At 35.6% G+C, this 16397-nt stretch overlaps 1 protein-coding gene and 1 long non-coding RNA gene across 2 annotated transcripts; both read left to right on the top strand.

Moving 5' to 3' along the window:
• Positions 1–31: 31 nt before the first annotated feature.
• Positions 32–13701, top strand: LOC106150658 (protein unc-45 homolog B). The gene is made up of 22 exons (XM_086994189.1): positions 32–194; positions 838–933; positions 1308–1413; positions 1770–1945; positions 2346–2435; positions 2866–3033; positions 3498–3714; positions 4092–4259; positions 4834–5008; positions 5272–5437; positions 5964–6098; positions 7424–7518; positions 7973–8114; positions 8381–8521; positions 8934–9049; positions 9712–9778; positions 10129–10242; positions 10399–10514; positions 10821–10938; positions 11236–11394; positions 11840–11959; positions 12261–13701. Exons 1-22 carry the CDS (start codon positions 177–179, stop codon positions 12405–12407), a joined length of 2850 nt encoding a protein of 949 aa, XP_086850315.1. The 5' UTR covers positions 32–176; the 3' UTR covers positions 12408–13701.
• Positions 13702–14543: 842 nt separating this feature from the next.
• Positions 14544–16040, top strand: LOC106158630 (uncharacterized). Its single transcript, XR_001237933.2, has 3 exons — positions 14544–15174; positions 15557–15578; positions 15918–16040. It is a non-coding gene; the product is annotated as an uncharacterized LOC106158630 (long non-coding RNA).
• Positions 16041–16397: the final 357 nt, after the last annotated feature.

Here is a 16397-nt window from a genome sequence, read left to right as displayed (position 1 = left end):
TTAAAATTAATTATACCACGTATTAAGCCTTTTTATAATGAAATCTTAAGAATAATCATTTTTCGTCGTGGTGCTTTGTAAATAATGATACGAAACAAAACCCTAGTGACTCACTCGGTTTTACTTGTTAGTCAGAATTAGGTCAAAACTTCCGGGGTAGAAACACACAGGTCACAATGGTGCTCATAGACGAGGTAAGTTTTGACAAGTTTTTGTTGGCAAAAAGTCTTTTATATTTTCGTAATGTACTCGATTTAACTTCTCGACGTTCCTCTTGTGTGTTTAGTTAAAATTAAGACTTCATATTAGTCAAATTAGTGAAAATCGCAGTTTAAAGCGTGGAAGATTCTAGGTGTGTCTAAATTTGGAAGTGCATGCAGATTTCCGAGAGTCAGGTTTCACGCCTCTGAACATGTGCTCCCAAGAACAAATACTCTGAGTTTAATTATGATCTAGATAATAAGACAATCGTCTTTGTTCATAATTTTCACTGATTGATATCTACTTGTATTAATGTGGAGTTATTTATTTGATGCATTGCTTAGTTGATATGGTTTGTTTAGTTGAATGATATAAAAGGAATACAGGAAAACAAACACTAAGAGAATATAAATACTGATATATTAAAGTATGATTTTATGTTTATGCAAGTTGGTTGCACCCTCTAGGAACATATTTACCTTTTTGGTCACAAGACAATAAACTTCAAGTTTTAGGGATTGTTTTTAATGCTCATGTATGTTTATCTCTTCTCTTGGGGGAGGGAGGTAGAAACAGGGGCATGGAGAGAAATCAAAATAGATATGCATAGAACTTGGAAGTTTGATTATTTTTCAGGTACCAGATTTTGTCACATTAAAAGAAGAAGGCAACAAATATTTTACATCAGGACAATATGATGCAGCTATCTCTACCTACACAAAAGCATTAGAGGTAAATGGTTATTACTGATCTGTGGTTCTCATAGCTACATTCACTACAGTGAACTAACAGATCCTCGATTCAATTATGGCTGACCCACTTAAATGCTTGTTGCGTAATCCCCTATGTAATCACCTGCTTTTATTCAACTCAACAGCAGGAGAAGGAAACAAATTGTAAATTGGCCTAATACTGTATATTGACATTATTGACTTGATAATTTCTTTGCATTTAAACCTTTATAAACTTGGTCAGCAGTGTACTAGTGTCTCATAAACAATAAAGATATCTCAAATTAATACACTTTTTGGAAAAGCAAAGTTATCGTTTTGATTTAAAAAAGCTGTTTAAGAAGTGTTATGGAAAGTACATCTTTTTCTTTTGAGGAATCGGACGCTAAGCCCCAGGACAAAGGCGTGTTGTACAAGAACAGAGCTGCATGCTATCTCAAACTGGAGAAGTATGAAGAGGCATGTGCAGATGCTACCCAAGGTATTTTACTAAAGCTTCTTATGTACATTATAAGAAAATAAGTTTTTATTAGTGTCGGCACAATATGTTTACATAGGCCATGCTATATAACTACTGATTTGATTTTTACAAACCAGAAATAAGTGTGAGAACATTAATTTACATTTATTTACACATACATCTCTGTTCTCTTTCTGCCATGGATATTAGCCCAAATGGGATAAAATCATCTTTTTTAGTCTTGGAAATAATCCTATACAGATAATATGTTTTTTTTCCATCCTTTGAGAAAATCTCCAGTGAGATAATCTCTGGTTATTTTCTATCCTTCAAGAAAGTTTCCAAATGATATAATTTCATCTTCTGTTATTTTTCAGCCTTGGAGATAATCCCTAATGACCCCAAGGCTCTGTTTAGACGGTGTCAGTGCTATGAAAACTTGGGCAGGATTGAGGATGCTTACAAGGACGCCAAACAGCTGCTGTATGTGGAGCCTAAGAACAAAGCCATCCAGCCTGTCTTGAGGAAACTGAATGCTCTTCTGCAGGATAAGGTAATTTTTTTTATAAAATAAAAAGATTATTCTTGACTCAGAGATGAAATAATAAGACTCGTACAAAACTTTGGACATTTATAACATGAATGTTGAATTTCCAACTGGCACAACTGGTGCTTTGACCCCTGGGAAACCATCATTTCTTGATATATTTAGTCATAGTATAGAAAATCTTATTCATCTTTTTAAGAACTTTTTTACCTCCCTTGAAATAGATTAATAATTTTTAATAATAGAGAAAATTAAAGTAAACCTGATGCTAAATGGTCATTTATGTTGAGGATTGTAGTGAAAACTATAAATGCAGTCAAGAAGAGAATGGGAGAATTCGCTTTATACATGTAGGTGATGAGTGATGTAATTGAACATGTACAGATGGTGCAGTATGTCGTTTTAGCTCAAGGAACAGAACAGCACTGACAACAAGGTGACGCAGATGTTCAAGCTGGCGTTTGGTGAGGGTGATGACAAGGAGAAGAGAGAACAGGTGTGTTGTAGGCTGAACTGTTTGTGGAGGGCAAGACTGTTGGGTTGTCCCTAAGTATCCTTGCCCTCTGTAACATCTCCATTAAACATTCTTCATATTTTCATACCAAAGAAAAAGTCATAAATTATGCACATGCATGCACAGTGGAATTTTATACGTATAAGAAGTAACAAGAAGTGTTATGGACCAATACTTTTTTGAAAAGGAAGAGAAAATCAGGGGGAAGAATATTGCATGTATATGTTGTCCTTTAGTGATACTTGCTGTGAACTAAACACCCAAAGTTTCTGCATAGAAAAAAATTAAAGGTATAAAATAAAGAAAAGGAAAAGGAAGAGAGAAAGAAAAAAGAATCCATTTTATGCAATTCTTTATAATTTAAAATCATGGATATTTGTTTCATAAAATGTCCTATGTGTAAATCCTCCAGGCCATCAATAACCTTATTGTCCTGGCGCGGGAGGAGGCAGGCGCGGGGAGGATCATGCAGTCAGGCGCTGTGACCAACCTGAACAAACTCTTGGACAGCTCCAACCCTGTCATTGTGGTGGGATCACTCAGACTTCTGGCTTGTCTGGCTAAGGAGAACAGAAAGAGGGTAAGAACTGGTGTGGTTCCACAAAAAATAACTTGAGTCACGTTCCTGGCTAAGAACTTAATTACCAACAGTGCATGGTCAAATGCGCACACCTTACCCAATCAGGAGCAGTGTAACAGCACTCTCATGGAAATCTTTGTCATCTAAGCCAGGGAACTGAATCAAGTTTTTTTTTTTTTTTTGTGAAACAGACCTGGTGTGGTTTCAGTTCTTCACTCATAGATTGCTTTCTGATTGCAAGGGACTCTTTCATCCTTGACACTGATTATAATCAGGATAAGGTTTGTCTTACTGACTGACAGTTTATATCTGATCGCTTATAACAAGTAATTATCAATTTTTATGCCCTCCTTCAGTCGAGGATTAACAATGTATCTTTAGAACAATTTAAAAAAAAGGGGAATTTCTTTTCTTCTTTCATATATTTATATTCAGATATTGTATTTTTTTTTTCAACATTTCAGGCATGTGCAATACAGGATGAAATCAGCACCAATCGACTGTTTTCTCTCATGGGCATTGATGACTCGGACATTTCATCTGCCGTTGGACACCTCGTTTCCACACTCATAACCGCCATTACTGAACTGGAGAAATTCAAGGCTTCCAGACAAAAACATGAAGATTTGGTGAAGAAGGAGGGTCCACAGGGCAAAGGGAGACATCCTCCTTTGACACTAGGTAGATACATTTTGTCAAAGACACAAACTTTTTATATGACATTTTTTTATGCTCCACTTTTAAACTTTTGTTGGAAAATGTTTGTATTAACTCTTTTGATTTTTTTAGGCATTTTACCAAGTTTTCCACGTCCCTGTGTATATCAGAAAGTGATAATTCGGCACCTAAACAAACAATTTAACCTCTTGAATATTTCTCAGGCATTTGCCAGGTCGCTCTGTATATCAATAAGTGAAAATTTTGACAGTACCAATAATTATTTGGCTAAAGAAAACGTTGTCTATTAGAACATTTACAAGCAATCTCATTTTATCATAGATTTTTAATCTAAAGTCATAGTTTGAGTGCTTATTTCTTTGATTTTTCCCTTATTACAGAGGAGGAGTATGCCAACCGTTCCGATGCTCTTATGCACTGTGCCATCAAAAATATTAACAATGGGAAATTTTCTGCCTGTGGGAGAGACTCTGTTCTTGAACTTCTGATCAAATTTGTCACCAGGCAAGATGGAATAGATTGGGGAATAAAATTTTTAGAAACAGATGGTAAGTTACTAAAACTGTTCATTTCAGTAGTGTGTAAGATATGTTTATTTATACATTGGAGCAACAAGCCATAGTCATTTCTGATCAGTTTTTGCAATTGACATAGACATAGAAAGTCACAGAAAAATAATTATTTGTTTCTGCAAAATTAAACAAGTGTTAGAAGATACCTATTTTAAGGAACTGTATGGTGAGGCTTTATAAGAATACTTTGAGCAAATATATAACAAAGTTGCTCCCTCAAATTCCAGGAAACAATGTTTTTATTCAGAAAATAAAAATTCTCCCAGGAATTCCAAGAAACACCGTGACTCAGAAAACGTGATGATTGAGCGCATTCAGAACAGCGGACTAACAGATCCGCAGATCAAATATGGCGACCTTCTTAAACGGTTGTCGCTTTATTCAGGATTAGACACTGAATAGATTTCCTTAGCCGAATCGGGGATTATGCAACAAGCATTCAAGTGGGCCGGCCATATTTGATCTGTAGAACTGTTTGTCCCCAGTTCTGAATGAGGCCATTCTCAACAATTTATGGCATAAATAAATTTTTTTTCTCCCATCATTCCAGGCATTACCAGGATTCTAGAAGTTGCCGGCACCATACCAGCTCTAAGCTACACCGTGATGAAGATTTCTGAGAATACAAGGATGAACTGCTCTGTGCTGCTGTCGAAGATTTACGATGAGTTTATCAGCGACAAGAGAAGGGACCAGTACAGAGAACAAGTGTCACAGTATTTCTCGTAAGTTCTTGACAGTTGATTTTTTCCAGTTTTTGAAATAATTCTTTTTCACTTACAGTATACTGTATTTATGTGAACAAAATGTTTGTGAAACTTTCTTATACCAAAGTTTGCTTTAAATACCTATTTTTATCTAAGACATGTAACTTACCTTTGTTCAGACCTTTGGCAAGTGCAGATGATCCCTATTAATACTGCAACATATCTAATATATTTTCATGTTTCAGTCTCTGTTACACATTTAAAATATTTTCATGTTTTAGTGACCAGTTTGGAGACACCAGACACATCGACTACCAAATGGAGGCTATAACTGCCATATCTGCCTTGCTCCAGGGTCCGTACGACATCGGCAACACAATCCTGGGGACGCAGGGAGTTCTGGAGATTATGTTGGCGCTGGCGAACTCTCCTGATCCCCTTCATCAGGTATAGAGATTGTAGGAAAACTTGGTTCTATGACTTAAAAAAATTTTTTTTCAAAAAGTTGTATTAGGTTATTAAATAAATACATTAAACAAAAACAGTACTATAACTTACAGATTGTTAGACATCCTCAGCCTTAGAAATCCAGCTGGGATAGTGTATGCACAAATTTGATTTATATCTGGACTTGCTGTTTGAATTGAATAATATATATAATAATTGAATAAATTCTTCTATAACTTGAAGTTTATAAAGACTATTTATCAGCATAAAAAAATACTTGGGTACAATATAAACAGACTAGAATCTTCTCAAGTGCTCTTAATGATCTCAGACCTAAAAGTTTAACTCTTTTCTGTAAGTTTTGGTTCAGCATTTCCACAGTGTCTAAGGCCAACAGATGGCAGCACAGTGGTAATCAAGACAGTCTAAATCAGATTTCTCCTTTCCAAATCTTTTCTGAAAGCCATATTATAAAACAATATAAAGATAATGGTATTTTATTACACACTGATTTGAATTCTTTCAGAAAATTTCAGTGGAAGCTTTAGTCCATGCTACATCAAAGAAAGACAAATGCAGTGGCATTGTGAAGCAGGCAGTTCCCATCTTAAAGAAACTTTACCAATCTGAAAATGATAATATTAAAGTCAGAGCTCTAGTGGTAAGAACAGCCTCCCTGCCCCCTCCCCCCCCCCCCTCTCAGACACTCTCTCTTTCTCTCTGTATATCTTTCTGTTTGTGTGTGTGTGCGTGTGTGTGTACATGTGCAGAAACAGTCAATATTAAATCTTCAAACCTGTTTAATATCAACTGAAGTGGATTTCAGCCAATTTGCAAACTTACACTAAATACCTCATCAAAGTACACTTGAGCAGACAATTGATGAGATGCCAGGCTGATGAATAGTTTTCTTTGCTTAAAGACAGTCTCAGTGGGTTAGATTAATGTATAGAAGCAGGTTCTATGTAAAGCTTTGATCAGATTTGTGTTTTGTGAGATTGTTTATTATTATATTAATAAGTCTGGGTCACAAAAGTCCTGTTAAGACAACTAGAATAAAGAATTAGAAAACGAAAACTATTTATCATGATTTCGGAGCACAGCCAGAAGTACTTCCGGCCCAAGGTCACGACCTCGATTTTCCCACGCTTACGACCAATCACAGCAGGCTTCAGTCAGAATGAGATAGACGTCACGACTACACAGCGAAACTTGTCAGACATGTAAGTGCCGCCTGTCCATCTTTTCGGTACATGTACCGATCAAAAATAGACAACGTAAAGCCCAAAACGCTCTTATACACGTAACCAACTTTGTATGAGCACAAATATTGTCATTTATTGTGAACAGGATAATATGATAATCAGACAATCACACTTGAGACCTGTGAATCGCATACTCACGTGTCGAGGAGTAGTTTCGCCATTGCCTCGTATGTGAGTCCTAACTCAGCTTTAAGTGTCCTCCACCGCCCCACCTCCCTCCCAACATACATAGTCTGAGTGCTTCTTCGTCTGTCTCTAATTTTCTTTCGTATCTTTCGAACTGGAGTGGCTATTTTCTTTCGTCCCTTTTTGTCGCTCTCCTCTTCAGACTTGACGCGCGTCTGAGCCATGTTTGCTGTTTTGGCGCCAAATAGTAACATCCGGGTCTCAGCCTTGGTACTTCATTCATAGTAAACCGCGAGACTTAGCGAGAAATTGCGCGTTCTGAAGCCGTACTGTGAGGTGGTAGCTGAGTATTTAAGACGAGTCGTCTTTTATTATTTAATGGAACTTAAAAACGGTATTAGGTAGGTTCATTTTCTCAACGGTTTTGGATAGGATATACCTTGGTCATTATGGGGAAATTGGTGAGATTTCCAGGAAAATTCATTTTCATGCTATTTTAAGGGTTTAACGCGCTGAGACTGTCTTTAATATTTCAAAAGTTCTCTTTATTCATTATTTTTAAATTTATTTTAAAATCACCTTTTCTCATCACCAGGGTCTGTGCAAGCTGGGTTCATTTGGAGGCACAGATGCCAGTGCTAAGTCTCTAGCTGAGGGCTCCACCCAGGCACTGGCCAAGGCTTGCAGGAAGTAAGAGGGGTTTTTATTGTGTGTGTGTGTGTGTGTCTGTGTAAATTTTGTTGCTTACAAAAGTTTAAATAAAGTTTTCTGCCCAAATATACAAAAAGAAAGGCTATGTTTTAACTGGCAGATTTCATTGGATGATAAAATGGAATTGGCCAGGTAAAACTGGAGTTTTTAAATTTTTATACACGTATTTGTACATAGTTTACACACTGTATCAAACAGCTGAAGACTGCTTCTGGTTTCTAGTTTGACTTAACCAGTGCAAAAAATTTCAATAAGTATTTTTTTCTCACAGGATGAATGTCGCAAAGCTGAAATCAGCTGTCAGAATGATTTAAATATTGTATAGTGTAACTGTTAAGGATATAGACTTATGTATGATGATGATTATAATGAATTATTCTAAAATTACATCCTAAAAGTAAGGAATATAAAAGAACAATTGTGTGTGGTTTAGGTTCCTGAACAACCCAATGAAGGATGTAGACCTGAGAAAGTGGGCGTGTGAGGGTCTGGCCTTCCTTACACTGGACGCAGATGTCAAACAGGACCTGGTAGAGGACACGGCAGCTCTTCAGTCTCTCATAGATCTGGCCAAGGTACAGTTGGTCTCTCTCTTAGTTCTCTCTCTCTCTCTCTCTCTCTCTCTCTCTCTCTCTCTCTCTCTCTCTCATTTATTTCAGATTTGCATTTTTGCTGCATGCCATCCTTGGACCATCCCATCACATCCTTTCTAACTTCATGATATCATTTAGTAAGCCAATCATTCAACTTCTCTCAAGTCAGTTACAGTATACCCACCAACCAAATAAGTTCAAAAATTTACATTGTCACCATAATCAACCAATCCCATTCCTTGTTACAGGTCAGTGATAAGTCAGTGCTGTATCCTGCAGCCACAGTGTTTGTGAACCTGACCAATAGCTATGAGAAGAAAGAAATCATCCCAGAGCTCCTGGAGCTGGCAAAGTACGCCAAACATCACATACCTGAGGAACATGCCAAGGTCAGTGGACAGCTTCTATATAATTATATGATTATCTATATTACAATATTAAAGATATTGTATAGTGAAAAAAAGATAAATTGAAAGAAGAGTTACAAAGCTGCACAATCACTTCTTATCAGTATCATGTCTTCAAAATCAAATATATTTTGAGTAATTATTTGAAGTTAAGCATTAATATAATACCAATCTTGTTCGGCATTCTTGATGTAAAATGTTGCTGTCATTAAAACATGCAAATCGAAAAATACGAGAGATTTACATTTACAAGAGATTGCTGAATTTCTGTTTCTTGGGATCAATTTAGTTTTTTAATATAAACTGTCTAAACAACAGAAGGATTAACCTCAAAATTTCTGTACTTCAAAACTAAAAATCTTAATATCAACCTTATTTTTTTTCACTTATTTAGGACAAACCAGAGTTTGTGAAGGAAAGAATTGCCAAGCTGGTCAAGGCTGGGATGGTGAATGCCTTGGTGGCTTTCTCTAAGACTGACAGCCATAGCAGTAGAGAACTGCTCAGTAGGTGAGTTAACGAGATTTAGGCTGCATTCACAACCATTTGATCTGGGGACTAATGGATTCACAAATCAGAAATGGATGACCCAGTTGAAAGCTTGCCGTATAACGCACTAATAGACATTGAGTACATTCCCTGTGGGGATCATGACACAAGCTTTCCAATTGGGCCCATCATATTTGATCTGCAAATCTGTTAGTCAGCAGATCAACTTTGATTGTAAATGTGGCCTTACAGATTACAAGTTTACAAATTACTGCTGACACTGATTGACCCTAAAGACTACTAACACTTGATATAAATCAATTGTAGAATTCAGTTACACACATTTAATGACACAGAAAAAATGCAGATGTTTATTTGTGGGGTTTGTTGCAGGTTTGTTGAGGTTTGTGAGGTTTGTTGTAGAATTGTGCATCAAATTTAGTTTAGATGAGGTTTCAGCACTTGGTAGTATAGAACTGCTCAGTATGTTAGTGAACAACATTGATGGAGACAAATAGCCAGCTGTATGGCTGACAGACAGTAGGAAATTTTAGTTGCTATGGAGGTAATGTTGATATAATTGCAGTAGTAACAGTCAGCTTTGATTAACTTACTAGGTATTTCAAAGATTATCAAGTTATTTCAAATTTTCATAAAACATGAATTACCTGTTTTTAATTCAGAGTTTTCCTGGCTGTGGTTGAGGAGACAGAATACAGAGGACTGGTTGTTCAGCAAGGAGGAGCCAAGGTAAGACAGGGCATTTCATTGGCTTAGAACTGTTTTGTAGGAGGAGCAAAGGGAGCAAAAGACATTTGATTGGTTGAAGTCATGTGAAGTTTGCCAAATTAAGTCAAGGCTTTTGATTGACTGATACTGTCGTGTGCAAAAGTAGCTATTGTATCGCAACCTAGAATTTTGTTTTGTGTATAGCTCTTTTAGAAATGATTGTAGACCTTTACCAATTATCTGCCTCTCTAGAAAAAAGAGACAGGGAATGCTTTCATCACCTTTCCTATTTGTCTTGTTGAATCTGTTTGTTTTTGTTTTGATTATTTTATCTATGTTCAAAACTTTACCCATATTTCCGTCTTTTCCAGTCACTTATTCCTCTGGCCAATGAGGGTACAGATGTTGGGAAGACCTGCGCTGCCCAAGCTCTGGCCAAGATAGCCATTGTGATGAACCCAGAAGTTGCCTTCCCAGGACAGAGGGTATGAAATTTGTGAAAAATACACTTGTCCAAAAAAGTTCAGAAACAGCATTATTTTGAATAATTATAAGATAACCATGTAAAATACTATGTTTAAATAATAAAATATTGTCTGTGATCATACTCAGTAAATTAAGCACGTTGTTTCTCTATTCAGTGTCTGGAGGTGGTACGCCCTATACTACAGCTGGTCCACGTTGAGAAAACTGCTCTCCAGAACTTTGAGGCACTTTTAGCCCTCACAAACTTAGCCTCTCTTAATGACTCCGTCAGGTTAGTGCTGTCTTTGTCTCTATCACACACACACAGATTCTCTCTCTCTCTCTCTCTCTCTCTCTCTCTCTCTCTCTCTCTCTCTCTCTCTCTCTCTCTCTCTCTGAGTAAAGAGAAATATAAAGCACCTTGAAATCTGCTCTGTCATGATTTTTTTTTTCGAGATAATGAATTTTACCTATTGAATATATTTTTCCACAAAATTAAAGCTCTATTGCTTGTTATATTATGATGGTTCTTTGTGATCTGTATTGTGTTTAACATGTAACAGTATATAATTCATATTCTTATAAATTCATTTAACAGGAGAAGAATCTTAAAAGAAGGTGGTTTTCCCTCCATAGAGTTTTATATTTATGAAGACCACGAGTTGTTACGCCGTGCCTCAGCGGAGTGTTTGTGTAACCTCGTAATGAGTGAGGAGGTAGGGAGTTCATATTTTATCTATTAAGAAGAGGTTGATTTCTCTTACATGGCACTTGGGAAATCTGTTTTCTGCTGAAGTCAAATTGTTCTTCCCCTGAGGTGTTTGAATTGCTACTAATTTTAATTAAAACTAATTTTTATCATGGTTTATCTTGTTCTCTGTATGTTTGAAATATTGATTTTTTTTTCTTTTTTTTTTTTGCATAATTATTCTAGAGTATTTCATTAGTTACTAGCTGCATTTCAGATATTTCCCAGTGATTTTTCAGGGGTGATTTATTTGAAAAAATTGCAGGTGGCCAAAATGTACATGGGAGAGAATGACAAGGTGAAGTTACTGGTGCTGTACTGCGCCTCTGACGAGTTGCAGGAGGATGTGGCTTTGATCCAGGCTTGTCTTGGCACACTGGCCATACTGTCCAGCAGAAAAGTGATCTGTGAGAAAATAATGAAAGTAAGTTAAGGGTTTGAATTTTGAATTAAGTGCTGTTTTTAGTTGCAGTGCAGCCAAGGGGTTGTAGATTTAATCTTCTTCAAATATTTTGCAAACTTAGGCCATTTTTTGCCACAGGTTTTATTAGGGTTGTAGAGCTTTCTTTTGGGCCGCTGTCTGACTGCATTTTCAAAACTGAGATTAATGGGTAGAAAATCAATGAATGTGGAGGAAAAAAAATTACTCAGAAGATGAGCATATTGACTTTGAGTAGGTACCCTCCAACAAGGCAGAAATTTGTGAGAAAAGAAAAGAAAATAAAGTGAGCAAATGAACTCGATGACATGAATCAGAGAGACTTTGCAATGTTTATCTGTTTATCATTAAATATGACCTTATCTTCGGTTAGTAATACATTTTTACTGGAATATTTCCATTTTCATGTGGCTGTTGTTTTCTTTCATAGGTTAAGGACTGGTCAGATGTTCTAGGTGGCATTGCAGCCCAAGACAATCTTGAGCTGAAGCACAGGGCGCTCCATATAATCATGAACATGATTGAAAGTGGGAAAGATATAGCCGAAAAGGTCAGTTACAGTCATTTTTTGTGAGAGGTAGTAGAAAAAGTCTCAGAAAATGTCACTTGAAAAGAGTCCATTTGGGTAAAGGAGAAAATGTGGACTTATTCCTAAACAATTTTCAGGAAATTAACTGTATTTCTAAAACAACATGGTTAACTTGTATCTCAACTTTCATCCAATTAGACCCAGACCTATCTATTTTCTCATCATACTTATTTGAACTTGACCTGAACACATTTACTTGGCTCTAATTTGACCTTGACCTAATGAAATATTCATGACCTTTCATTGACCTTGACCTTTGTAGGTTGTGCAAACCAAGCTGCTGGAGGTGCTACTAGTGTTGGAGCAAACAGTTGGAAGTCCAACAAAAGAAAATGAAAAGATCCATCACTGCATAAGAACTTCTTTAGATAAACTCATAGAGTACAAGCTGATTCAGCCAACACAATAAGCAACAGAAAATCTTTCAAATTCCGAGCCAGAAGTGCAGTGCTTTAATCTTAGCACTCTGATCTTGTGTAATGTTGAATCCATTGAACAGAGGAAAGTAAATTGAAGTCAAAAGTTCAAGGAGAAATAATGACAGTGCGTTGGATCAACAAAACAGGCCGTTATTAATTTGATTTTATCCCGGTTCCTGATATAGAAATCAGAGGTCAGATTTTATTGAGATTTCTGTTCTACCTGAAAATTGGCAGTGGTGTATGGAAAACACTTCTCCAGGTGCTAGAGGAAGAGGGCTGAGGTCAAAGTTGAAGGTTAAAGTTGAAGGTCAAAGATGGAGATCAAAGTTCAACTGTTCACTCTGCACAAAAGTGTGGAATTAAACATACTGTTAAGTAGCAATATCAGGAAGTTCTGAATTGGCTTATGTTCATTTTTATAACCTGTTGCATTTAGTTTTCACAAGAAGATGGCACCATGTGATGTTTTGAGAAGAGATTTTTAGTGGACAGTACATGAAAACATCAGTAGAAGGATGCACTAGTATTGTTTGAAGAGCAGAAATCTCTAGTCATCAGTTTTTAATTATATATTTATGCAACTGGGGTATTGCTTGTATTGATATGTTTTCTGCATAAGGAATTGTTTATATTATATATAAATTTGTTTATTTATTTATTTTATTTGTTTATTATTTTTAGAAGCATCTATTGCTTTAGGGCAGTTTACTCACTGTCAGACTGACCTGTTTTGATTATTTAACTTTCTCAGATATTTTCAAAGGTTTCTCTGTGATTTTAGCATTAATTTCACAGAAAATCATATTGAAAGTTTGAGCACATCGTAACACATACAACAGCATTGTAGTGTAATATCTGAAGTTAAAACTATTTTTAGACATTGGGAAATGGTAAAGGTATTATCCCTACTGTGCAATCTTTGAGTCTCGAATATTTTTATTGCTTCTTTGTAAAGCACCACAGAACATATATTCAACATTATTTATTTATTTTATTTATTTGTTCATTTATTTATTTGTTTATTATTTTATTATTATTTTATTTATTTATTTATTTATTTTATATTATTATTATTATTATTATTTTTATTTTTTTTGAAAAAAAGGACAAAGTGCATGGTTAAGTTCATGAATTTCAAACGAAAGTCATAATATTTATTTATCCTCATTGAATGCAGTGAATCCATCCCCCCTTGAGTGTAGACTAGGAACTCTAGTAGAAATCATTTGTATATAAACCATTGTTTTTACTTACCAATATAAACTATGCTGGATTGTTAAAGTTATGTGTTGTCTTCTTTTGTTCTCGTTGGGCCTGGAAAGCAATCTCGTTTTGTGTTTTATATATTCTTAGCGAAAGATTACTGGGTTGGTTTTTTTTTTTTTTTTTTTTTTTTTTTTTTTTTTTTTTTTTTTTTTTTTTTTCAAACAGAAGTTGACAATAGCCTTTACGGCTTGAAATGGAAATTGTTAATGCGAAGTCCTAACAGCTTCACTATATGAAGGTTGAAATTACGTCATAAAGGTCGTACCAGAGTGTTTTTGCACTTTCCATACCGTCACCTTGTGTGTGGGGGGGGGGGGGGGTACGAAAGTAGGGCTCGAGTTCAGCTATAAAAATTACATAAATGTATTTTTATACGCAGCTGATAATATTCAATAGCCAAAATATCCTGCAAAGTTACTCATCCTTGCAATTAAGACCTTAAAAACTATAAAAGTCTCTCAAATAAAAGAGTCAGATCCTCTTTTTTATTTTGAAATGAAAGGAAGGCTTGGCGATCTTAATGAATTGTCATGATTCGTTTCTAAGTGGGTTTTTTAATTAGAAATGGTTAAAAACATAGCATTCAAGTGCAGAGAATGTTCGTGATCAGGAGATAAATAAGGCAATACCATTATTTGTTCACCGTCTGCTGTGAGGGTCATTTTAGAAGAGGGTGAAAATTCAAGTCACGTAGTGACCCAAGCATTTTCCGTTGTATTAACATATCTGTTGTATTTAATTTTTTTTAACAACTGATGAGGAAGGCATGAGCGGATCCAGGATTATTTGAATGGGGGGGGGGGGGGGGGGGGTCCGTGGATGCAGTAGGCAAAGAACATTTTCCGATATATCATTTTCGGGAAAAGGTGTTAAAATGGCCATGTTATCGTTGTCTCCTTTGGAAATCATACAAAACTGAAACTCCATATACTAATTGAAAATAAGTCTTTCAACGAACCTCTGTCTTTTAAGGCCTACATAATATTTAGAAAAAATGGTATCAAAGTAAAAAAATCATGTGTGACCAAGAAAACTTCGATCGAGATGACAATGTTAGCGACCAGTTATATAGAAAAGATCCGTTTGCCCTGTCCATATTAAACTATTTCTACTGATTGGCTTTATTATATGAAATACTGTGGATCTTGGGGTTTAAGATATATACTGAGTCATAAGAACGCTTTATTCGATTATGATTTTTAAAAGTAGTTTTTATATTTAAGAAGTATATTTTAACAACAAGTGGACTTCAGTTGTATCAAAAATGTACTGTTAATATTTTCATAGTGAACATTTGTGAGCAGTTTTAGCCAAAACCTCTCACCCAAAATGGACCAACTCTGTTGTAATTTGCATAACAATAAGTTGCCCGTCGTAGTGCGAGCTGAATACTCACTCTGCAGTTGGGCACAGTTGAGTAAAGACGCAACATTATGTGTGGTGAATTCACAAGTTTCAGCTTTTATAAGATGTAGAAGCAAGTATATGGTAAGTAGCACTACTTCTTCAATAACCTCCCTCAATAAAACACAAGTGCAACCGAATGAGAGGAAATTTATTGTGGATATTAATAGCGCGATTTGTTGTAATATTATGTCAATCGTTATTTGTATGTCACTCAAAATGTCAGAATATGTTGGTTACAATGGTCTGGGACTACAAACGTACGGGAGAAATGGTGCTATCAGCTGACCATTGATGATACAATACGTTTGCTTGAAATCTTTCAAACTAGCTATATTTAGTTCTGCACGTTTCACCTGGGGAAAATTAGCAATTACATGTATCAAAATGCATCATTTTATCATTATTATTATTACTACAAGAACAAGGGTCCACATAGCTATTAAAGTTCTCTTACTTGTTTCAGATTACACAAATCTTTTTGTGAGGTAAGTGTTTTTAATATAATACAACACACGTTTACGCACATGTCAATTGCTCATACAGTGATGGTTTACAGATGAAAGTTTTACGCAGGTTGACCACCGGCCGTCGCCATTGTGTCGTATTCTGTCCCCCCCCCCCTCCCCCCCCCCCCCATTGCACGACCAACTACATGTATATTAAAACTTGATTGTACTTTCATCCAAGTTATGTGTAATTTATTTCATATATTCTTAAAAGAAAATGTTCAAATAAGATGTTTTAATGCGCTTCTCTAGAATAAGTAAAATGATCTCAATCTGTCAGTTGAATCCAAATCTGTATGCGTTATTTTGTCATTTCAGAAGCCCACGGAGAAACTGTGCAAAATGGGCCTGCAAGCAACTTTGGACCAACTTTTGTTGACATATATCATGCTCAGTTTCATGTGTCTCTTATATCAAATCCGAATAAATATTTCTATACTTCTTTGTTATTTTTTCATGTTGATATAAAATACACAGTAAAGTAATTGTAAAATGGGAAAGGGGGAAGATTACATAGATTTGATAACTGTTTCAAATTCAATCTGGAAAATTGTGTAAATTTCTTTTGGGTATGATGGTTTTCTATGAAACCAGAGGACATTTGAAATTGAAATGCTTTAAAGCTTTGTAATTATGCACCGTATTTTGTAAATATAAAATTGGACATTAAATGTCTAACACGCAGAATCTCTAAATTTCAATATAAAGTATAAATTTACAATCTTGCAATCTATTCATAAGATTTTAATTTGTTTGTAGTAACATGCATATCACCCCTAAAATGAAATGGACTCGCCC

This window comes from Lingula anatina, chromosome 8, assembly GCF_051362555.1.
Source record: "Lingula anatina isolate TDL-2025a chromosome 8, LinAna3.0, whole genome shotgun sequence".
In the NCBI taxonomy this organism is placed as follows: Eukaryota; Metazoa; Brachiopoda; class Lingulata; order Lingulida; family Lingulidae; genus Lingula; species Lingula anatina.
The sequence above is the reverse complement of the archived record's forward strand: the minus strand, read 5'-3'. Positions and strand labels throughout refer to the sequence as shown.

What these genes read in the sequence shown, in the direction of transcription:
- LOC106150658 (XM_086994189.1), top strand. An exon ending in TACCTGAGGAACATGCCAAG is followed by an intron (nt 8,522 to 8,933) that starts GTCAGTGGACAG and finishes TCACTTATTTAG; the next exon opens with GACAAACCAGAGTTTGTGAA. An exon ending in ACCTCGTAATGAGTGAGGAG is followed by an intron (nt 10,939 to 11,235) that starts GTAGGGAGTTCA and finishes AAAAAATTGCAG; the next exon opens with GTGGCCAAAATGTACATGGG.